This window comes from Cydia pomonella, chromosome 19 (assembly GCF_033807575.1).
Source record: "Cydia pomonella isolate Wapato2018A chromosome 19, ilCydPomo1, whole genome shotgun sequence".
Lineage (NCBI taxonomy): Eukaryota > Metazoa > Arthropoda > Insecta > Lepidoptera > Tortricidae > Cydia > Cydia pomonella.
This window is the reverse complement of record NC_084721.1, coordinates 18,895,232-18,921,563: the sequence shown is the minus strand read 5'-3', so window position 1 is coordinate 18,921,563 and position 26,332 is coordinate 18,895,232. Positions and strand designations below refer to the sequence as shown.

The 26,332-nt window shown below is 36.1% G+C and overlaps 1 protein-coding gene across 1 annotated transcript in view; it reads left to right on the top strand.

The window, feature by feature from the left end:
* Window positions 1–26,332, top strand: part of LOC133528591 (nephrin-like) — a 268,556-nt gene that overhangs the window by 117,773 nt on the left and 124,451 nt on the right. The window contains exon 3 of the mRNA XM_061866029.1: window positions 12,516–12,721. Coding sequence (XP_061722013.1) covers window positions 12,516–12,721 — 206 coding nt within the window. The remainder of the gene's footprint in view (window positions 1–12,515; window positions 12,722–26,332) is intronic.

Here is a 26,332-nt window from a genome sequence, read left to right as displayed (position 1 = left end):
AAAATAATGACGAATGCTATTAGATATCTACTCATCGCTATATTTCATTTCATCAATTTAAATTCATTATTGTTAAAATTTTACATGATATGACATTTTTTTTGACATTACTATTAAAATTAATATTATATAAACTACAATTTAATTGCATATAAAATGTTAACTATCAATAATATAATCTCTTAGTTGTGAATGAATTTGTTGACATAAAATTTAAAATTGGAATTAGTATATTATAATAAAATCAACTAACCATTGTTATAAAACCTTGTTTACATAACTTAGATTTAAGACTATTACTGTACCCTATCAGGGTCCATGTGAAACTCACTACTCTGTCACTACTATGTAACACCTGTAACTATGGATGCAATAAATAAATAAAGAAATATGTGGGTTTCTCGGTGACTATGAAACCCAAAAGGACATCATTTAGATGCTAGAATACAAGTTTGTAAGTTTGAGTTGGCTACTTAAGCTTCTATGCATTCCAACAATTTTAATTCAGATGCCATGATTATTATCAATTTCCATCAGTTAAAAAATATTGTAACCACACGGCTCTGTTGAATAAAAAAAAGATTAAAAAAGTTTTAATCACACGTAAGGACCCCTCTCAGAGAACTTTTTTCTCTAAGCTACGCAATCGTTTAAGATTTTCGTAACTAAACGCAGAAATTACATATTAAATTTTCGGAAGTCAACGCAAAATATCATGTTTTATTCCATTACGTTTTGGAAGCTCTTCAAACTTAGCAAATTTTATCAAAAAAACTTATTAGCCGGATGGCTCTGTTGACTACAAAAAGATTCATTAAGTTTTAATATTAATAAATTACGTCTCTTTTTATGAATATTGGCATGAACTACGAATTGTGCGTGAATTGAACAAAAGTATTTCGTTCCCTAAATGACCTCTCGTAATAAAATATTTGAGGTTTTTTGCCGTCTGGGATAAAACGAAGTAATATCGGCTGTCACATCTGCTTGAATGATATTTATTCAAATCTTAGTAAGCAACGCTCTTTGAGATGTTGAAAAGCATTTAACATTTCTTGTATTTTATAAAGTTTGATTGACAGCCATTTGAAATTGGCATTTCCGTATATTCGTCGCTTACAGTGCTATACGAAATATTAGAAATTATACAAAATTGTTTCAAAACGTGTTTAAACGGCGGTTAGCCAAAATTTCTAGGTGGTGGATTGTGATCTGATTTAAAGATGTTTATGAATGCTTTGCTGATATGACAGGTCTCTGAATAGGTAACCTAGTGGCTCTGTGACCAGTAGACTTTGCGAGTGTTAGCATTTTATATTCTAAACTACTTATTATATAGTATTATTCCAGGCTTAGTTACGTAACGGCTAAACAATTTATCTAGTATCTGTCAACACAGAATTAATGCTTGTTAAAACAGTATGGCTAATACAGTGAACCAACTTAATTGGTGATTGTAATATTAGTTCTAATGAAAGTTATTGAAATCCTGCCAAAAGCAATACTGTTAGCGCGTAGGGCTGATATATATTATCTGTGACAACTTCACTTTGTCTCTCAAGTATTACTATTAAAAGGAGAAACCCGCTTTGTAAAACTAATATCATCCATTAATTACGTCAGACGAATTGCGAGAGTTTTTTGACCCATCCCCCTCCTTATCACACTTGGTCACATTTGGCTAACCCCTCCCCCCTTGTGTGACGTTACATTTTTGGAAATTTTGTTTTCAACGAAATCGTCAATTCGAATTAGTTAATATTAATATAATATCAAACAGTTTTTGTCAAAAGAAATATTAGTAATTTTATAAACACTAAACAGATCAGGAAAGAAAATTAAACGATTATCGCTCCATAAGCTCGTCATTTAACTGTACAGCCAATAGAAAACCTTTAAATAATTTTTCGGCTACTCATGAAGTTAAAGTGACGTCACTAAATTTGTGACTCCCCCCTCCCCCTTGTCACAACATGTCATATCTTCTTAAAAGGCTCCCTTTCCCTAAACGTGTGATGTAGGTAATGCATGACCCCTAAGCGCCAATCCAGACTAAAGACTCGTGTTCCTGCTAACAGTACTCGTATCTAATTGCAATAATTCCCAGAAAAATATTGTCTAATCGAGCTCATTTTGACAAAAATTCCTCTATTTCGCAGACATGTCTGCCATAAAATCAATAAAGATAAAGGCTATAAGCCCTAATTCTAGATAAAAGCCTTTTTTTACTGGCAAGAACCTTTTGGTTCTAAGGACCTAAATTTAAGTCATGAGGATTAGAGACTTTCAAACATTGTGGCATCAAAATGATATCTAAATAATGTCAGTCGGGCGTGCATTTCGATCGTACATGTCCGTACTTAGCGCGAGCGAGACGCACGGGCTACTGACATCATTTAGATATCATTTAATGTTACGATGTAAGTCGGAATTGGCCTCTTGTCCTTCGCTAACAATGACCTTAGGCTGAATCTTAACCAATACTGTCTGAACTTATCTTCGACCTTAAGGTTAATATAATTATTAGGACCCAGAATTTTTGACCGCGGATTGTAGGGAGAAAACGAAAAAAAAATTATATATATATTATTTTTATTTATTATTTATGTTTTCGGCAATACGATAATTATTTTATTAGTCTCTTTATTCAATAAAATCTCAAACTTATATTGAACTATCCGATACGTACTCTTTTCAACCGTCAATGATGAAAAATAAATAAATATTAGGTATAGGGAAATTGACTAAGTCCCACGGTAAGCCAAGAAGGCTTGTGTTGTGGGTACTCAGACAACGATATATATAATATACTTAAATACATAGAATATATCCATGTCTGAGGGCATTTATCTGTGCTCGTCACACAAATAAATGCTCTTACCGGGATTCGAACCCAGGACCATCGGCTTCATAGGCAGGGTCGACCGGTCTGGCTTGTGGATAGTGACTAGGGTTGCCAACCGTCCCGCAACACGCGGGACGTCCCGTTTCTGGAGCCCTAAAGTATGCGTCCCGCAAGTAATCCGTTTAAATTTTTACTTCGTCAGTTTTTTTTTTAAATAACAATTTAAATTAAATCCATTTAAATTGCTTTATTGAAATGAGATAATTACGAAAACCTTTATATTATATTATATTTATACAAGAAAATTCTGATCATATCGATATATCGATCGCAATCAAAATTCCGGGCCCTAATAATTATTGTAATAGGGATTATCACAGAAATGTTCTGTCGCCAGAGAGCAGCACTATCACATATTTTAGACCATAGAGTTAAACATACTATGCTATGGTATAAGTGTGGAATTAAAAAGGAGAGAAGTCTCTTGTGGTAGAACTGTTGCAAAAGTGTTCAAATGTCAGCTATAAATAGTAGTTCCAAATCTCTCCAGAGTAGCTAAGAACCTAGGCGTTATTGACGGAGTGAAGTGCACCGTCTGTGATTTGATTTTTTTTCAAGTATTCTAGGTATTGTAGCGCCACCTATTTAAGGTTTTTTGATGACACTTTTTGGTACATGGAGATTTCATTCCTTACCTCCACCTTCTATAATACTATGCCTTAAGGCGCGGTGTATAGTAAAATGCGCTATTTTTAAATCGATATTTACAGGCTTGTACAAGGATTTCATCGATTATTTTCTAGTATGTATAACTTCAGTCTTTGAACTAGCCGTATGCTTGTCAGAAACACGATGGCTCATCTTTTTCTCGATAGATTTTTGCTTTGAAAATATGCTTAAAACTGTATTTATTTCGATATTTTAGAAGTACTATGATGAATATCAATGTGAAATTTACTTCATTCAATAGCTTTTAAGTAACTCTAACATTTTGCTTGTCAGTTTATCGATGCGTTAAATTTTTCATTCATAATTATGAATTCAACATTTTGTCTACTAAACGTTACCCTGCGCGGCAATACCGTCAGTACGCCAGTACGCCCGTGACCACTGTCAGCGTCGGACCTGTGCTAGTTTAGCGGACGTTACATAAAATGGATAATCACACTATTAATACACAAATATGTTATACACACAATGTTTTCATCACTCTTACGAAGAAAAAACTAATTTTTAAGCTAATTGATTCTTAAATACGGTGACATTTCAGACATCCATCCTACATATTATCTTTTTTGACAAGTTTTACACACGCACCTGTCCGGCATACAGCCACGATTAACCAAATGATGAAATGGTGCCTTGCACCCGAGTTGAGCACTCTACTTTTCATTTTTAATACGAGGAAGGTAAAATACATGTACATTTTAAAAAACACTGCTAAGTATAAAATTCAGTAGTACTTATGTCGTGAGGGGTACCTACTTTTAATTATCAATTTAGGTAAAATAATATTTTAAATGGCTATTACAGTAATAATCAAATTGAATACCTATTTTTAAACGTAAACAAATAAAATTAATCCGCTTGTTTAATTTATATAAGTCATTATATTGGAACAGCTTCATTTTTAACACATACAGGATGCAGGAGATATACTGGATTTAAATATGTGGGATTTAAATAGTGCTTAGTGAAAGGTACCATTTCACGTTTTTGTGGACGTGCTCAAATGGCTGTAATAGTTTATGTTATAAGTGTTGAATTTGTTTGGTATTTCTGGTTTATTAACTTTCATATGGTATACACTTAAGACTTTATTTACAACATTTATCAACTATTTTATTTTGTAAGGTGAGCAGGAGTGATATTTACCCTTCAAATTCCATTCAAAATTTTGCAAGTACTCGGTTCGGAAGTTCGTATATATTTGTACCTCTCGCCAATATTTTTATTTCACTGGTTAATTATTCTGTAAATTCAAGAATGTAACTAAATTCCATTTTTGATAATGTTAAACATAAAGTCCTTTGTAAAAGTTTGGTATAATACTATTATACCATGCTATTTCTGTTTTGTATGAAATGAAAACTGGTGACATTTTATTTCTTTTTTCAAGTATAAATTTCGATGACACTCTGCCGTCAATTTCAGGTCTCAGCCAATTTTACCTTCTTCTTTAAAACCTTGGACCTTGTTATGTCTTTGTGATATGCTTTTACTATTTTTCCTGCCAATACAAAATATAAGTGGAAAAATCGATCGAAAGTTTCGCAAAATATATTTTCTTCATTTTTGCATTAGGGTGCTTATGTGTAATATGTATATATTAAAATAGTTTATTTTGAAATGAATCACTAGTCAAGGCCTATAGTATATCCCTTCAAGTGGCAGAAGCCAAAACGTAAAAAGTAGTCACGTGGCGGGGCCCCGTCGGGTGTTCAGCGCGGATTTAGAGAATATTACAAATTCAACTATTTAAGCTTATCTATGTATAAAAGTATATATTGAAGCATATATCGTTAGAATAAGCACTAAATACGCTATTCGAATAGAACAATTAAATTATTGTCTTCTTCTTCTTGGTCCCTCAATGCTGAGGATCGTGACATCATGTCCTTCTGTTGAAGTTGTCCTTGTTGTTGTTAAATTATTGTAATGTTTATGCATTTCGCCACATGCACCTAACTAATCAAACCTAGCAACAGTGACAGTTTTCCAGTTTCCTTATTAAAAATGACTACCACCACAAAACAAAGTTATGATTGGAGGTAATTGTTAATTAATTTTCTACGTAGGGCTTAAAATTCAAAGGTTAAGTCATAAAAAGTGCCCGTGAGGAAACGGATTTTTTTTAACCACGTATTCCTGAGGTCATAAGAAGAATTTCATGTACAAGTTTAAGTCAATTCCGCAAAAATAAATTGTTTTTTTTTTTTACTTTTTGTATGTTTTTAAACATATTAAGTTCATGTTCTTGGAAAATTTATCGATTAATATAAATTGGTACATTTTTTTTCGTAAAAATTAGTCTATTCAAATGGTACCTTGTGACTTTGATATCTGTCAAGAAGGTAGTCTAGACTAGGTCCCAAAGTGGCGACTGGCGACATAGCCATCAAAAAGGCGTTATGCACTAAAACACAACGAAAAATATTTTTTTAAATTGGTATTAACTCTGAAACTAGGCGAATTAAAAAAGTTTATATGACATTTTTGCCTCTAAATACGATCCGGAATATACTGTTAAAATCTTTCCGTTTCCTCGAGGGTACCGTGTATTTACAAAATAACCTCTTTAAAAATCAAGACAGAACTCGACCTAGGCGTTCGATCTAGGATGAATGGTCCTTAGCAACCAAGCGTTAACAAGCGTGTGTATGTATGTTTTCCTTGTCTAACTTGCTAGCTACTTTTGGGCGCTAGAAGAGCGTAAATATACTTCAAAGCCTTTAATTTTGCCATTAAATATGGCAACACCTCACTAACCACCCTCTGTTGGCCGACAGCTTTCTGGCTATCGCATCGACCCGTGAGTGGTGGACCACCACTTGATGGGATAAATAACATAGTTGACGATAAAATAATTTTGTTCATCGGAAAGTTTTGTATGTTAATTAACTTTACGGAACAGGTCTTAACTGTACTTCTTTCCAAAGGAAAATAATACTCATTGAGACAATTCTAACAACCTCAAACAAACGCAATTTGGTTGCGATATTTTGACACAGAGTTCCTATGGCCACCTCCTCTCTCATGCATCAGATTAGCTCGATGGTATCATAATATTTCATTGTCACCCTACTTACATATGTATGCAGATTTTCAACTTCATCTGAAACCTCAGTGGGTCAAATATACTTGTAATATTTGATTACAGACAGAGTAGACAGACAACAGACTGATTCTTTATTAGACATTAATTAAAGTCAGTCAATTATACTCATTACTATATAACTTCGAAGTAGTAGTAGTAGTAGTATAAGTGCATTTTTGCCATTATAAACTTTAAATAATAAATAATAATAGCAGTTTTCTCGACTTTTGCATTTAAAATTTATAATCGTCTTCATTGTCGTCAATTCAAAAAATTATATAGAAATAGTCGTTACAGTTAGAGTCATGGTTCTTTTTTGAGAAGATAGCATAATTTATCTACTTTTTGAAGCTACATATGCTTGTGCATACCTTATGCTTATGTTTTCAGTTATCTCAATACCAGCAAAAACATGCTACCTTTTTACGTTCACTTCCACAAATTACTTAGCTTTGCTAGTATTCTTCCTTTTTTCACTACTTGCCCGAAATTGACTTCTATTGCATTTTTAAGGTCAGCTAAGTTTTGAATAGGTATCTATATATGATTTAAAGCAGACAGTTGTAACTTTTGTCTGAATTAGTAAGTAATATTATTTCGACACAAAACGATTTGGTATCATTTTACTAGGTTCTCAATTTGCCGCGGTATACTCTAGTATTATATATAATTATCAAATTTTTAATTTCATTAAGTTTAAATCATAATCAATATAAATTTCCGGAAAAGATCCCAGAACTAACAAACCAGAATACGGATGGCGTCAGAATAAGGACGTAGGCTTGCTGCGAGCGCGGCGCGCGGGGCGCCCGCCTGCCTGCTTTACCACTTCGTCTGCTTCACCCCCTCAAAAACCTAAAATCTGTCTATAAGAGCGCCTTAAACAGTTCTTTGAAAAGCTTTTACTATGAAATTGATGCATCAAGGCGGTTGGTTTACAGAGGCCCACCGCGAATCGAAATTCGAATATCTGCGTCTTTATCGCTCGAACATGCAAGACCCGGGACCCGGGTACGTCCTTAAACTACGTCCAAAAGAGAGGTATGGGCATTGTGAATGTCATCTCGCTTTGTGTGGTAGGGCACAGCCAGTGGATGTCATTCCAGATCTAGAGCAGAGCCCAACTGGGGAAGTACCTCCACCTTATAGAAAACAGCAGCCAAATAACACTAGACCCTACTCATAGTGTTGTGTTCCTGCCGGTGAGTAAGGTTGCCAGAGCTCAACGAGGGGGGGGGGGGGGTTTAGGGTCGGCAACGCGCATGTAACTCCTCTGTAGTTGCAGGCGTACATAGCTACGGAAACTGCTTACCATCAGGCGGGCCGTAAGCTTGTTTGCTACCGACGTAGTATAAAAAAAAAAGACTGATAGAGAGGCAGATATTGAAACTTCTATTTTCGTGTTTCTTATGTGTGTAAATATGTATAGGCAGTCGGATGAATGTATCGTTTGAATTTAGAATACACCAGCATTACTGCTTCAGTAATGCGGCGCGACATTGCTGCGGGCTGCATTTCTGCCGCTAATATTACTGTGAATAAGTTTTGGCAAAACTTTCATGTTCGGTACAATCTTTTGTCGCTGACTGTACTTTTTTTACCACAGGCAACTGTTATTCCTCGCAGGGATCGGAAACCGGTATTTTTTGTATGGGAACGAAAACGGTATTTTTTCGTTCTTTGTTAATTACTTCATTTCTAATTAGGCAATCTAATAATACGAAGTCGTTATCTGAAAACACAACTGAGTCCTACATTTAGAGTATAAAATAAACCGAAATATATGGTTATTTCGATGTTTTTGCAAAAAACCGGTTCCGATCCCTGATTCCTCGAGACATTCTAAAATCCCCAAAAACAATTAGGTTGCGTTGGTTCATCAATTAATTGCTATGGCCACCTCCTGCCTCCACCATCAGATTAGCTCGATGGTGCCATAATATTGTATTGTATTGTCACCCGACTTACATATGTATGCAAATTTTCAGCTCAATCGGAAATCGGAAAGTGGGTAAAATTTAGCTTTCAAGATTTGACCAACACTAATTAAAAAACCTATATACCTACTAACAGGGCAAGTTAAATAAAAGCTTGTCAAAATCCGGGCACCCACATCGATTTTCAACGTCAAAAGGTCATTTTATCAAGAAAATATTACTTGTGACGTTTCCTGCAGTAATGCAGTGAGCAGCAGCATTGCAGCGCGACTTTACTGCCGACTGCATTACTGCCGTAAATATTAAAATCGATATTACTGCCCGGATTTGCCGTTTGCATTACGGCCGCAAATATCAAAATCGATATTGCTGCCCGGATTTGCCGTTTGCAACAATGGAGGCAGTAATGTCGCGCTGCAATACTGCTGCAGTTATGCTGATGTAGTCTGAATCCGAACGGAACCTTCTATCAGTCGCGAGCCGAATTTGTTCTCATCACTAATGAGTTTCTCGTCTTCTTCGGAACTTATAAGATTATTAATATTTATAAGGAAATACGTATTTCTACAAACATACCTACCTAACGGCGAGTATTGTTTCAGGGAGGTATTATAATTATGAAGCCATTTCGAACGTACATTGTGACATCAAAATGATAACTAAATGATTCCTTAGTTATCCTACAGGTATTGGCGCGAGTGAGACGGACGAATGAGAACGAAATTATATCTTTTAGATATCATTTTGATGTCAAATGTAAGTTTGTGTGGTGTGCACTGTACGTTACACACATCTTCACATAATCTGTTTATACATATTCCGTATGTTAAGGATCATATTCCACAATTAAACAATACTTCCAACCAACAAGCTGTATCAAATGACGCCAAACCTCACATGGCGATCCTGTTTTAGTTGACCTTTAACCTTTTGAACGCCACGCCTATCGTACGCGACGCGTAATCGTGAACCTTGTCGGTACGCATGAAGGATGATATTGGGCTGTAGCCGCGCGCGTCATATGACGTCTTTGGCGGTTAAAAGGTTAATAAGGAATATAAGGATAGGTATATGTATTAATACATATTAGCTTTATCGAGCTTCTTCTAAAATAAAGGTCGTGGGACCAAAGCCACAAATACCCAAAAAAAAATAGTTTCTCATTATTTGTGCAGGAAAAAAATACTGTTTGATATACAGGCCAGAATGATATCTAAACGATGTCATATAGCTATCGTGCCTGTCGTTTGTACTTTTCCGTACATGTATTGGCGCGAGCGAGACGCAAAATAACTAACTAATTGATGTCAGTGTACGATCGAAGTAGCCCGATAGTTTCCAGTTGCTTTGCGGTTAAATGAGTACTTCAGTTGATAGGGAACGGCGCGCTGGTAAAGTCAGCATTCTTGGAGGACTTAACAACTTAAAGAATATTTTGACTTTGACTTTGACTTTGACAACCGAAATTGCCTTTATGAGCTTACCCCTGTGTCAAAAACCTCGGCCAATGGTCATATGTATTGTATGGACTGAGGTTTATCTGACTTGGCTATTTGTACGTTACGTACAGTAGCCATACATTTGACGTGCCCTCCCCCGCAAAAATCGGCAGACTGTTTTGTACAGAAAATTACAGATAAGGCGTCTCCAGTTGTTAAATTCTCCAAGCCAGCATCTACACAGTGTAACATGAGGAAACGGAAAGATTTTAACACTGTATTCCTGATCACATTTAGAGACTAAAATTACAGATAAGGCGTCTCCAGTTGTTAAATTCTCCAAGCCAGCATCTACACAGTGTAACATGAGGAAACGGAAAGATTTTAACACTGTATTCCTGATCACATTTAGAGACTAAAATGTCATATAAACTTTTCTGGATTTCGCCTAGTTTCAGAATTAATACCATTAAAAAAAACATCTTATTGTAACTTAGTGGAAAACGCCTTTTTGATGGCAATGATACCATTATGGGGCGTAGTCTAAGTATCCTTATTGATAGATGTCAAAAAGTGACAAGTAACCTTAAGCTTAAGCTTTCTAGGTTTTACAAAAAATAAACGTTAAAATTCATTTTCAGTGCCAGTTTTACCATAACATTAACTTTTTATGTACAATCACATTCAAAAATTTGAAAAAAAAAAAATTTTTTTTTTGGCTAAATTTACTTAAACTCAACATTTTTTTCCTTTTTTTGGCCTCAAAAGTTCGTGGTTAAAATCTTTCTGGTTCCTTGATATATTGCTATCATTCTTGTTAAAATAGCTATATTTTAAGGTCTAATTGTTCTACATATTGACATATTACAGACATATTTATTTTCATTAAGAAGAAATGGACGACCACTTCTCCATACAAACGTAGTCTCCATTTTCCTCTCTGAATATTGACATTATGGAAAATATTTTTAGATAATTTGATATATATTAGCCATAGCTACGCTCCTTCGTTTGACTTTTTTCGATTATGTCATTATTAGAAGCGCCTAATTATAATATTATTAATAATTAGGAGCGAAAAACAAGTATTATACAATTTTTTTACGTTCCTTACTCTTATAGTAGTTAAAACTTAGAAAAAAAAACAAACGAAGAGGCATAGCTGTGGTTGATGTACATCTAATTGTGTAAAATATTTTCAATAATGACAGAAATTGATTATTGTATTTTATTTGTTTGTATGAAAAGGCAAATAGCCTCGCGCAAAACCTTTTACTTAATTTTGGTTTTGTTCGTAAAACCTTTTACATTTGGGTTACAATAAAGGTCTTAACTTAATACGTCCGCGTTCTTATGAAAGTTCAGAGTAAAACCGAAATGAACCTATATTTACTGTTATTTTTAAAACCGGTTCCAAGCCTTGCTTGTCTGTTTTTCCGTTTTTTTTTGTTTTTTAATTAATTATATAAGAATTCTAGTCTTGGAGACTCTTAACATCTCCAAGGATATATTTTTTATATTTTATCTCTGACACTTTTACAACTGTAAAGAATTTTAGTATTTGTTGTCTGTATTTTTTTATCATAGTTTTTTTGTGTCATTCGACATTTAGAGACTGTATACGTCTCAAACACAGTATCTAATATTTCAACATATTTCACTTAAACATGTCAAATTATACAAGCAATTAAATGTTGTAATTTTATTGCTTGTAAAATTTGACATGTAAAAGTGCCCCTGTGGCCTATTTGCTGAATAAATGTTTGATGATTGTTCAAGATAGTAGATACTTTTGACGCGTAGTCTGATCCGCTGCTTTTGATGCTGACTGTACCTATCCTAGAGTCACGAGCTCGAATCTCGACGGAGGCGGAAAGTCGTTCCATTTTTCCTTTATTTCAAATATTGTGATTTCATTAACAGATGGTTCGTCGTAGTACAAAGTTAACACGTTCGTTGCGGCAGTCCATTTAATTAAGACGAAAGGGGACCGCGCGGAAACGCCTTTCTATACAACGTAGTCGGGAATTTTTACAAATAAGTGTAGGTACCATCTACTTTTTTCGAAAAACTATCAACTTTTGGGTTATTTCTACGCAGAATGACGAGGACTATCGATTTAAAAATAAAGTGTCCCATAAATTAGAGTTTTATGACGCATTTTAACATAAATTTTTGTAGACCGTCACAAAACGGACCCCCAAAATTTGTATGAAAAACAACGGTTGATAAAAAAGTTGCCCAGTGATTTTCTAGTGTAAGGTAGCTGAGTTTTGGGAAATGAAACTAATTTGTATGTTAAGTACATATTTATTTGCTTACATAACATAAATCTCTTTCATGCAGCCATACTTTTAATCCGGAGTTGACTATAATAATTTCTTAGCAGCCACCTTACCCTCGGCCTCGACATTAGGCTGTAGGCCTCTCACGCAATCTCATGCACTACTCTGTTTGATATGGTCTTTTGTCCCCAGCTATGACGTGCGCGGTCGCCTGGCCTCGCAGCCCAAGCTCTGGTCCTCGCCCGCCGGCTTTGGGTCTCGCGCATATTTTCGCGCGGCCTCAACGGCGGTACTTCTGGTTGAGGCCGTAGCGGCCTCGGACGCTGGAATGTACCGCTGCAGGGTGGACTTTAAGAACTCGCCTACAAGGAACATGAGGCTGAACTTTACCGTTATAAGTAAGTACTATAAAACCATTTTACTACTTGTAAGAGCGATCGCTGGCTTTGACGTACTAAATCAACCATAAAGACAGAACTTGTTTTCGTACAGTGGAGCGTCGGCGTTTTAAATGTGTTATACTTTAGAAATTGATATTATTACGATCGCACTTGGTGATGCATTATGAGACGTGTTATAATTGAAAATTCTGGACACTGCTCCGGAAAATGATACACACACACAGTCACACACACACGCCACAAGTAATCCTCTATTCAATAAAGTTGTGTTGAAAATGTAAATTAACGGTTTGATACCAACCTTTGTCAAACGTTTGTTACCTAAATTAGTTTCAAACAAGAATAACTGCCTACACGATTACATAATATTCGACCAAGAGAAAATCGATTTGACCTTTGAATATAAGAAGCTTTAAACGCCATTTCGTCTTCAGGCACCTTTGACCCGGCGACCCTACTCTTAAGGATTTCAGCCATTTTTGTGTACGATTTACATCGACTGATCTGGGCGAAGTCAGTCCCAATCATCTTATATTATATGTTTAATAAATCCAGACTATGTTTTAAATCATTCAATTTTCTTCCCATTATTCGTTGTTACCACAATCTCAAGTTAACAGTAATTTTTTTCCATCTCTCGCCGACATTCTGGCGTAAACGCCCTACCATATATGGCAGTGTTGCCATCGTGAAAGTCATACAATTTCAATATTTTATTTTAAGTATTGTCATAGAATGTATTGTGTAAAATTGTTAAACCTATTTTACACAATACATTCTATGACTACGCAGATTACACAGGGTATTAAAACTGACCTAAACGATGATACAAAATCATTCAGCGACGTTTTATTAAGATTATTACCCGCCATATAAACGAATTTGGCCTCAAATTTAGTTAAGAATCATCACATACTTCAAAGGAATTTAAAATTTAGATTTCAGATTAAGGACAGCTTGGCACATCAGAACCAATCGCTTTTGTTAGCTGTTTGAATTTGATACTTATATTCAGTAGTTAGAGTTCATATTCGTAATGACACACCACGGCAGTGGTTGGAAACTCATGGATGCGAGCAACTGTCCTCGGCTGCAGCCATGCATCACCGACTCCGGTCAGACGGTCGGCTGACCTATCCGCAAACCACACTCACGGGGACCGTAAAACTTCTCATTCAAATACATGTACTAATATTTTTGTAGGTGAGTTTTAAACCCAATTTAGATGGTTCAAGAACTTGCATGCGATTTTCGTTACATTGCGGTATTCAGTCGATCGACTGAATTCATTGTAGGTGTGTAGTAAACAATGTATTAAATGTTGCATACCGTCTCAATAGGGCTTTAGAATTATTTCTAAAGCATATGTTACATAAAGTGCGTCACAATCAGCCGGTGTTTGGCGTACGACGATGGCTGAGATACGCGTCATACTCGTGAACGGGTGCTGTTTGTGGAGACCGGTCTGTTTAAGCTTATAAGAATAAGAATAAGAATGATTTATTGCAGTACTGTTTATATTTGTAGATGGTAATCCTGATACAATTTATTAGTTCCAACAGTTACCCATTTCGGGTATGCAGTACATAAATAACTTATGAACTAAACTTAAATAGCATGCAAAGATAATTAATTACATACCAATTAATGTTGAAAATATTCTTTTAAACTATAAAATGATTTGTTAAGTAACCAGTTCAATTTTACCCGGATTCGGTTACCTTCGAGTGCCTTAATAGCAGCTGGAAGGTGATTAAATACCTGAATAGCTGTTACAAAAGTGCTCTTTTTGAATATGGATGTGTTTATTTTTGGTAGCATAATATTATATCTATATTGCGTCCTAGCGTTGCACTTTGTTGAAGAGAGAGCTGTAAAATAATTAGGCTGTTTTTTTACAAATAAACTTACTTCTAGAATATAGATTCCGGTCAGTGTAAGGAAACGTTTCTCTCGGAAAATGTCTCGAAGTGAATCTCTAATTACCCCAGAAAATAACTCCGTAGGTTAATAGAGGATACACGTTACCATAGTAGGCACTAATAACTATATTTTCAGAGCAATTCTCTGCTAGTATGGATAAAGCGTAACAGTTTTTGGATAGTTTTTTTTTTATTTGTTCGTTGTAAGTCTTCCAATTTAAATGTGAATCTACTTGTACACCTAGAAATTTAATACTGTTTACTTCATCTATAGTGGTTCCTGATTCCGAAATACTTAGAGAGACAGGAGAGGTCCCATAGTTTCTACACTGAATATGCTTGGTTTTATTTAGATTTAATTTGAGATTTAACTGGTTAAGCCAATCTATAATTTTAGTGAGAGCTACATTTATACCCTTTTGAAAAGTAATATTGGAACGATCACAAGAAAAAAATATGGTGGCGTCGGCAAACAGAACACACAATTGGTCCGCTATAGTGGGAAAGTCATTTAGATATATAAGGAATAAGAGCGGCCCAAGTACGCTTCCTTGAGGTACGCCAACAACTACTTCCTCATAGCCTAACAACAGTTTCTCTATAGTTTTATTTTACTTATTGTATTGTAGAGCCTGCTTTCTACTACACAAGTAACTCTGGAACAATTTTCACGGGCTACATGTTATGTTATAAATATGTAACTTTACTTTTGAGTGGCATTAACGTGAGACACTTCATTTGATTCTTGTCTGTTTGTCTGATTTAATTTCTTGTCTTTTGATTATTTATCGATTCCATATTTGTAATTGTATTTTGTAATTTTTATTGTTTGTAAAAATGGACATGTAAAAGTGCCCCTGTGGCCTATTTGTTGAATAAATGTTTGATATTTGACAATGTGTTGTTTATAATTATAATGCAAGACATTGCATATCTGACAATGTTTTTGCTTTTTTCAAAACTAAGTACCAGTGCTGGTCGGACCTTAATTATAATTGACCATATTTAAAATTAACCATTAAAAATTGAACCGTAAACCGTAACGGACGGTTAAAGTTTGTAATGGTTAATTTTCAATATGGTCAATTCTAATTAACGTACGGCCAATACTGTGTAATACAACGGAATTCAATAAAAAATGAATTCCGTTTACTTTGGGGGTATGGGTAAGTACGTTTAAGAAAACCTAATGACATAGTTTTTTCTAATCAAAAGTAATCAAATATCTTATAAAGGATGGTGTAACACGGGCATTACATTTAACTATTAATTATAATTGAAAACTGTGACATATAAATGTCATTTCGAACATCAATCGTTTGAGATAGTACTTACGTTTAAAAATGTAGCCAAGGTATAAATAAACTCGTACATACTTACCTACTAAACCCTAATCAATGTAAACAAGTTTTTAGGCAAAGCAAGTACATGCCTCGTGTTTTGAATGTGGAATGCGAACATTATGTTTACCAGGAATTTCAGTATTATTGTCTTGCCCTTCTCTAAATCCTGTTAGTAATTCTGACAGCGGAGTTAGGTTAGCTAAGTAGTTAGCATTTGTGCCAAAAATATATTCACGTGTAAGGCAATCCTTAATTTAAAATGATTGGTGATTCTGTGTTAAGCTCAGAGGCGTAGCGAGGGGGGGGGCTAGGGGGGCCATGGCCCCGGGCGGCACATGAGAGGGGGCGGCAAAAACGGTATTTAAAAAAATATAAAATTAAGAAATCAATATTTTCAAATCAAGCCACGAAACGAACTAACGCACCGCGGGAGCGAACGGCGTGGGGCGTGGGGCGGGTGTGCCGGGGCGGTCAATCGCTACCGGAGTGCGGCGTTCCAAACCACCGACGAGCTTACACGCTTGTCCGCTGGTTATAGGTACATATAACCTTTAACATGCCTATAACCCTATATGACGTCACATCAATTTTAACACGGCGCCTTCTGCGTGCGATCTACAGCCGGGCGCCCTCGGCGCCAACATTCGTTCAAAAATAGTTGGGCGCAGCCCTATAAACGTGGCGCGATACGCGCGGTTCAATGCCGAGCTCCTTCGTTGCCCTCATATTGAAAAAGTCGGGCGTAGCTCGACGTACGTGTCGCGCTGCGGGCAATCGAATAACGGGCGCTTTCGGCGCCCTCATGTAAAAGCATCGGGCGTAACCAAATGCATTGGGCGCTTTGCTGCTGTACAGAAGGCGCCCTGCCACAAAAATAATGTAAAATGACTTTAATAGTTATTTTCTGCCCTCCGGGCGGAAAGCGTCAACTTTGCTCCCGCTGCGCTAAACGAAGTTGCCGCTTGCCGCCTCCGTCGAGCAGAAAAATAGTATGCGCACCACGGGAGGATGCTCCCTTGGAACACAAATACATTTGTCTATTTTTTGCTGGAGGCGGAAAGCGGCAACTTCGTTTAGCGCAGCGAGAGAAAAGTTGACGCTTTCCGCCCGGAAGGCAGAAAATAATTAAATACGAAATTATAACCCCATAATTAATTAAATGTAAGGCAGACTACTGAAAATCGCGCTCTAAAACGTATGAAATAAGTAAACATTCTCACCTGAAATAATCATTTACCTTTACCTGAAGAGGGAAGAATAGCTTTGCGATCTTTGCGAAATAATAGTATTTTTTCTATTAAATTACATTTCGGGAGAAAACGTTTTCCAAACTAAAATCTTAACAAATCACTTTGATTTTGATGTCCATCGCTTCAGCATAGTTTATTATAGGTTTCGCTTTTTTAAAGAATTATTTATGTATTTATTGTTTTCAAATTTTGAAAAAAAGGAAAACCTATAAACTTAGTTTTTTCATTGTGTCAATAATAAATAAATAAATAAATAAATATTATAGGACATTATTACACAAATTGACTAAGTCCCACAGTAAGCTCAATAAGGCTTGTGTTGAGGGTACTTAGACAACGATATATATAATATATAAATATTTATAAATACTTAAATACAAAGAAAACACCCATGACTCAGGAACAAATATCCATGCTCATCACACGAATAAATGCCCTTACCTAATTTTATTTATTTATAATTTATTTATTTATATTGAATATACACAATGAGAATCCGACAGATGTTAAAAGTGTATTCTTGACCGCAAGTTTAGAAACTAAAATGTCATATCAAGTTTTTTTTAAATCGGTCTTGTTATAAAGATAATGACAATTGTTGTGAAAATTCGTTTTTGTAATAACTCAGTGAAAAACGCCTTTATGGCTGCGACGACGCAAGCACTATGTGGCCTTACTAAGAGACATTAAAGTTATAAAGGAAACTCGCAAAATTTATCTGCAAATAAAAAAAACTATTTATTCGTTGTAAAGTATTTTTTTGCCAACATGTAAAAATAAATAACGTGTCGTGTGCAGAAAACACATACACACACACACTTGTTTTGCCGAATTTGATCAAAATACAAATAATTTTTTTTGCTCCTTAAGACAGGAATACGTGCTTAAAATCTGACGGGTTTCTCGTTCATACCGTGTAATTGTATACACTGTATAAACGTACATAATTAAGTAAATGTACAATATTTTCTGTGTGATTATTTCAGATGTTTTTTTTTTCTTTTTGCATAATTTTAAGAGCCAAATTTTCAGTAGTTGAGTTTTAGTTTTTGAAGATATTTTTGATTTTTACCTTTTCCAACTAACTTTGTCTTGTCTATTAACTACTTAGTCAGGTCACAAGTTTTACAAATAAAATGTTATACAAAGCTTTTAATAAATAAAGTTTGCCATGATTTGAAAGCTTGTTTTATACTGATATACTTAAATGTAATATAATTATTTTAAAATGTAAAGCTCGTCTTTATTTACTACTTATTTATTTTGGAATTGTCGTTAAACGCGATTACACGCGAAATAAAAAATAAAATAAAATATAACTTTTTTTTCGAATATTACATATGTTTGAACCCGGATCCGTCTTTAAACTACGTCCAAAAGAGAGGTATGGGCATTGTGAAAGTCATCTCGCTTTGTGTGGTAGGGCACAGAACAGCGGATGTCAATCCAGATCTGAAGCAGGGTCCAACTGGGGAAGTACCTCCACCTTACAGAAAACCGCAACTAAATAACTCTAGACCCTACTAAGGGTGCGGAGTGTCAGGGTCGCCAAAGCACATGTAACTCCTTTAGAGTTGCAGGCGTACATAGGCTACGGAGATTGCTTACCATCATGTATGCCTGTTTGTCACCGACGTAATATAAAAAAAAATTGAATACTTAATGCAAAACTGTATCTATTACTTTTTATCAGTAAAAATCTTTGTGACAGAACTTATGACCTGACTAAGTGATGCTGATCATAAATTGGGGCGGCAAATTTTTGATCGGCCCCGGGCGGCAAACACATACGCTACGCCGCTGGTTAAGCTTAGATATTATTTATAAATACAATAAAAATATGTTACATAAAGACAGAGTTAAACAACGGGCGGTCTTGTCGCTTAAGAGCGATCTTTTCCAAAACCAAAGCGAAAGTTTAGCGATATAAATTCATCAAAAAAGGTTGAATTTCGATTTAATTCCCTTTGTAAATTTAAATAAGACTGCCATATTGTAGATGAAGTATCCGATGAAGGCATACAAAAACACGAATATTCTCACATAATATATGAAGTAGGTAAACGAAAACAAGAAGGAACAGATCCAATTAAATCAAACAAGCTGTTACGTGACGTTGACATAGCAAAAACAGATATGACCCGATACAATTACAGTCAACGGCTGTAAGGAAAAATATTTATGAAATCGAAGGAATATTTGTGTTGATTATGCAGTAACAAGAAATTGCCAGTCTGTGAGCTGTAGAACTCGCAAGAAGCTTAAAAAATGTGAAAAAAATATTTTGTTCAGTCATTCAGCATGTACTCACAATGGTCTTAAGTGCCATGGCGTTTAAGTTGTTTGTACCAACTTCGACTGTTTAAGGTAATCCAACACCCGATTTTTCCCCCTTTGCCGAATTTGGAACTGCTGGATTAGGGGATTTATATGAGAAATAAAAGCACGAAAACAAACACGTGACATTTCCGAATAATGCAACCGCTCTGTAATCGGCCTTCGGCTGGTTACCCAATAAAGTATAATAAATCAAAAATAAAATTAACTCCTGGATTTTAGAGCGGGCCGTCTAAGACGCTATATTACTCCGGATTAGCGCCGTATGGAGATGCGGAATAACTTACCGAAATAATTATCCCTTTACGACCGGTTCGATATAATTCTGCAAATTACTTTAAAAAAATCCTGCCCGCAAGTAAATTGTCTTTTCGAGCTCAGACCTATTCCGATCGAATCTGCAGACATTAGCGACACGTTTCAGTACTAAATACCGCAGGTCAGTAGGATCAGTCCGTCGCGAGACTGCTTTGAAGATGGTGGCATTTTTTGATGGGAGTAGTGGCACACGTAAGTTCTTAATTTTGTATAATTTTGGTATCAAACTTGTTATTTAATACTTAATTATTACAGTAAAAGAGTTATGTGTGTTTATTTATCACAAATTAGAGTAACAATAAGTTATTAAGGGGAAACTACATGCTCGTAAAAAAGAAGTGCACAAATTTGTGGGTTCGGCCGTAGCCCGTAAATCGATGGTCATAACTATTTGCAAGTTTTTGTCTATCCGGCTTCTGCGCAGAAAATCAAATCAAAATAAATAGTCATATGTTTGATAGTTTTATAATACTTTTCGTTTTGTAATGTTAGATTTGTGTTATTTTTAAGCGTCCATTAAGAGGCAAAAAATTCCTTGAAATTTTGTGCAATAATGATACGAGTATATCACATATTGAGGAATTATACGATGACCTCGAAGAATTCCCTTATTCGCTTTTTGAATGAATTGAAAACGAAATCAAAGAATCAACGACGAATACGATGAGATGTACCTAAAGAGAGTCTGCTGATGGTGACAGACCCAGTGTCACTAGTTAGGAGGAAAGACAACAAATATGTTTTCCTACTGTCTAACTGCTCGGGAACGATCAGCATTAAGGTTGTCAAGAGATGGGAGATAAAGATTCGGTCATACGTGTATGTTACAGCTTCAGAAAAAGTTATGAACTAATAAACCCATGGGAGGCGTTGATATACCTTTTTTTAAACAAGGAGATGGACACTGAAACTAAATTCTTTCTTTCTTTTTACATGTGAATGAATCAATATTCATTTTATGGATATTCGCTTGATTGTGATGCCATAGGCCGTCCTAGGTGCGAAATACTGGATTTACTTGATTTTCGCTTCAAAATCTTGGTTAAACCACCAAGAAAACGACGTAGTGAAGCATGTCTGAGGCGTCTGAGTGATGTTTCAGATGATGCTTCAATTTGACGATACCAAATCTCCAAGAGCCCGCCAATTTCAGACTGCTTCAGCAGGGCTATTACTCGTTGTATTAAATGCAACGTGTTCGTTACACGGCAAAATATATTTTTCAAGCATTTCCTTTAGATGTAGTTGAATTGAGAGTACTTTACAATTGTTGATTATTGTTTTTAATTATTCTTTAATCGTTAAGATGTTGATTCTTAAAGAAAATTCTGATAATTATGCTAAATTGAATAGTGATTACTTCATATGTTATGCATGTGCAGCATACACGTGCATTGTTCTGTAAAATGTTGCGTTTTAGTCATATTATTTTACAAAACTCAATGAATTTGCACGTTCGTGCATTTCCAGATAGTTCCTGAACGTCACTTTCGTGCACGCGATTTTTTTTATGATAAAGGACACTAGGATTTTTTTAAACATTTTATACGCGTATTTTATAACAATTAAAAACGGTTCACATGCATTTTTTATGAATCTTTGCAAAATATTTTTCCCGGCCGTAAAGGGTTATACTGGTTCTGAATTACTCCTTGTTGAGCGTCCACAGAGCGGCGGCACTTTGGATATTGATGTGCTTGAATTATATGGATCTTACTTTCTTTTATATATTTATTTGTAGTGCATGCAATATCGTAATTTGTGGGTTTTTTCTCTTCAGACATTGAAAAATGTGTCATGTACATATACTTCTTTTTCCGCCTTGCCGTTTATTTGAAAACCCGACAAGGAGGTCAGAATAGATAATAAAAAAGGTTATATTTATGCGGCGCAAACATTCCCCCGGCCTTGAAAGGAATAGTTTTCAAAAGTTATTTAAATAAATCATTTACTACATAATAGCATCCTTATTGCTCAGAGAAAACTAAATGAACATAAACAAATTAGGCCTACATAACTTAAGAGATAACTTAATAACGAATTACTAATAGAAATACATATATTATTGAGAAGGCAAAGGACATAATTTGACTAAAGGTCTTTTAAGTATGCCTGATTTTGTTTTAACCAAAGCAACTCTGGCAATACCATCCTTGCCCGGCATGAGTTTAGTTATAAGACCTAACGGCCAATGTAAAGGCATAACATTCTCTTGAAGAATAACTACAACTGTTCCTTCCTTAATAGGCTGAGAAGGAGTATTCCATTTTTGTCTGGTTTGCAACGTGTGCAAATACTCATCGCGCCACCTCTTCCAAAATGATTGTGTTAAACGATCTAATAATTGATATCTTTGCAAAAGATGATCAGATGTTACCTCCGCAACAGACGCAGCTGGAAGATATTTCAATGGAGTAACATTAAGAAAATGAGCTGGTGTCAATGCGGAAGGCTCAGCGGGATCAGAGCTTAACACGGATAGTGGCCTAGAATTTAATAAAGCCTCAATTTCACATAGAACTGTCATTAATTCCTGAAATGACAAAATTTGTTTACCTATAGTACGATACAAGTGTAATTTGACGCATTTAACATTACTTTCCCAACATCCTCCAAAATGTGGAGCACTGGGGGGAATAAATCGCCAAATTATCTTATTGGCTGATAGTTCATTTTCCCAAGCCTCTCTATACTCATTCGCAAGGAAATTATGAATTTCTTGCAAATATGTATTGGCTCCCTGGAAGTTTGTTCCGTTATCGCTGTATATGTATTTAACAGGACCGCGTCTGGATAAAACCGCTTAAATGCTGACATAAAACTTGCTGTACTTAAGTCAGTTGCAAGTTCTCGATCGAGCTGCTATAATCCAGAATCGATGTCGCAGAATAGATATAAGAGTTTCAGGTCCTGCATGTAAATGGTGTCGATGGTAGTAATCGACCAGTAGATTAATGATGTGATCACGACGTGGCAATAACAAAGGATGTTTATAATCGTAATCTTCATTAGAATTACTGAGACGTCCTCCGACGCGAAGAATTCCATCTTCAATAAATGGCTTTAGGCTTGCTAAAGCCTTTGTAAGCCCTTTTTTCAAGGTCATGTCTAAAATATGTTGACTGAAATACACTCTTTGTAGAGCTCGTACAATTTCCAGTTCGGCTGTTGTTAAGTCATCAGCACTAATAAGACCTTTAGGTAATCGTTTTATGAATTTTAAGATATAGGCAACTGTGCGAACATATCTCATCCATGACGAGAACCGTTTAGACAAATCATAAATTATGCTGTCGTTCGAATTGTCACAAGTCATTAAAGAAACCGTTTTTTCTTCAGGAACGTTAACTTCGTCTGGAATAAACGCCTGAATCGGCCATTCGTTTTTTGGGAGTTTCATCCATGGAGGGCCTGATAGCCATAGAGGATGGTTCACCAGTTGTGCTGGAGTTAAGCCTCTAGACAGGCAGTCACTTGGATTCTCTGTTCCCTTGATATGATAAAAATGATCGCCTGACAAGTTCTCTTGGATCTTAGTAACTCGATTGGCCACAAAGGTTTGCCATCGATGGGGCGACGAATGAATCCAACAGAGTGTCACTGTTGAATCGGAAAAGGCCAACATAGAGTCAATTGGGTATCTGGTTGAGTAGGTATCAACCACCCTTTTCATTAGTTGTGACAATAGCAATGCTGCGCATAATTCCAGTCTTGCTAGGCTAACAACCTTCACGGGCGCTATCTTAGATTTAGCGCAAATTAAATTAATGACACCCCGGTCATTATTAGGAAAGGTGGCGTAGGCATAAACTACTCCACCATAAGCCCTTTCACTAGCATCCGAAAAACCAACTATAGTTAATGAACAGTTTTCAATAACACCTATATGTCTGGAAATGCTAATGTTAGATAGTAGCGGTAGTTCACTTTGGAACTGTTGCCATTGGCGTACAATTTGATCAGGCGGCAATTCATCCCAATCGATTTTCAAAAGCCATAACTCCTTTATTAGAAGCTTAGCGAACACGATTACAGGGGCAACTAGGCCCAGAACATCGAATAATCGAGCTACTAATGAAAGAATGTTTCTTTTACTACACGGTCGATCATCGGGACTAACCTGGAACTTGAATACATCTTCACCAGGATACCAACGAAGACCTAAAATCTTCAACGTTGTATCATCGTCGAAGGTGACACTTTGGGACAAATGTAGTTCCTTTGGTATTTCTTTCAGAACAGCTGCAGAATTAGACGACCATTTTGCCAGTTGGAATCCGCCTTTCAAGAACAAATCCAGCAGTTGTTTAGTCGCTTGTACAGCCTGGTCTTCATCAATAACTGGCTACATCATCCATATAAATATCACGAGATGCGATTTCTTTTGCGAGTGGGTATTTATCACCTTCATCAGCTACTAACTGTTTGACCGTTCGCAGTGCCAGAAAAGGACTGCTACGTAGACCGAAAGCTACCCTGTTATATTGAAACACCCTTATAGTTTCTTCAGGACTAAACCTATAAAGGATACGCTGATAAGGACGATCCTCCCCCCGTACGTCAATACACAGATACATTTGACGTACATCAGACGTGATGGCAATAGGAAATAATCGCAAGTTTAGGAGAATGCAGAACAAGTCAGCCTGTAGACTTAGTCCTGCGTGAAGTATGTCATTTAATGATAAGCCGCTTGTGGTCTGTGCACTAGCGTCCAGCACAATTCTAACCTTTGTGGTTGTTCTGTCACTTTTGACAATTGCGTGATGGGGTATGTGATAAGCATCATTTGACTTATCATTCGGAACCTCAGATAAGTATTTTTTATCAATATGTTCACGGATAACTTCATCATAAGCTGGCTTTAACTCAGGTTGTTTGAGAAATTTTCTTTCAAGTGCTAAAAATCTGCGTTCAGCAGTCTTGTAAGAATTGCCTAAATTGTTTGGTTCCAATTTAAATGGAAGTGCAACTTCGTACCGCCCGTCTTCCAAACGATTCACTGTATTGTTGAATATGTCTTCAGCTTGTTTGTCGGCAGGACTATGAATGACTCCATCTAAATCTTCAATTTCCCAAAATTTTTGCATCAAATTTCCCACTTCAACCGAAGTAAAATACCCAGCTGCTGAGTAGGAAGCATTTACTGCGGGAGCATCACCTAATATGATGTACCCCAGTGTAGTTTCTAAAGCGTCAGGCAAACCAGGTTGGTTCTCAATTTTATCCGACATTAACAATTTGGTGAATAACTTAACACCAAGAAGTACGTCAATTTCTCCTGGGATCGCCCAGGAATCATCTGCTAGATGTAAATTATCAAACAGATCAGATGAAGATTGATCAATATGACAGGTCGGTAAATCAGGCGTGATCTCATCTAATACAAGCGCTTCGATAGTATATTGACATTTAGGATCATATCTTGACCTAAATGTTAAGTTGACAGTTCCTCGAATGGGTTGTGTTATCGTTGTTCCCCCTAATCCATTTATTGAAGTCACGGGGCTGCTGTGTACAGGAAGACCTAAATTCTTGCAGCACTTCAATGTAACGTAATGTTTCTGTGATCCTGGATCCAGCAGACATCTCAAAACCTTGTCCTTGCCGTTACGCCCACTAGCTAGCACCTTAGCAGTGGCGAGAATTTCCGTCAAGGGTGATTTAGTCTGTCTCAATGCCGAATGAGTACATACGGAGGCACCGTTGTCCGTCACAGATGAACTTGTGCTAGCTTCACTATCATCCTTAGGTGAGGACTTGGACTCGTTTCTATTCATTACAGGTTTTGAGTTTTCAAAGTGTAACGTTGTATGATGTTTGCCTTGACATTTACGACAAGTTTTCTTTGAGGAACATTTCGATGCAGTATGATGCGTGTTCAGACAATTAGTGCACGCGTGAGTTTCCTTAACGAAATTAAATTTTTCGTTAGGTGGGAGTTTCATGAAGGAATTACAATTATAAAGTTGCGAGTGATCATTACTCTTACACATAGCACATGGATTTCCGTTGTCATGCCCTTGCGTGCTAACATACGCTTGGGGTGTGCGAGGAAGAGGAGCTCGCACGCTGCTAGTGCTGGCAGCGGAGCCGCTTTCAGCCTTAGTTGGCGTTCGTTGCGATGTCCGATATAAAATCTTCACTTGTTCACTAACGAAACAAATGAATTCGTCATATGTAGGCATTTTAGAAGAATTCCGAATAGACATCTCAAAATTCTTTGTGGTATCTGAATCTAATAACTTAAGACCCAGATGAATGAAAATAAAGTCACTTAAGTTTTCGAGCTTGAGTTGTTTTATTGCTGAAATAGTAGCAGCAAACGAATCAATTGTTTTTTCTAAAATAGATGCCGAAGGACCGTTGACGTTGACAGGTTTCATCGAAAACAGCTGGTTTAAATAAGACGTTGCCAATGCGCGTTTATCATCATAT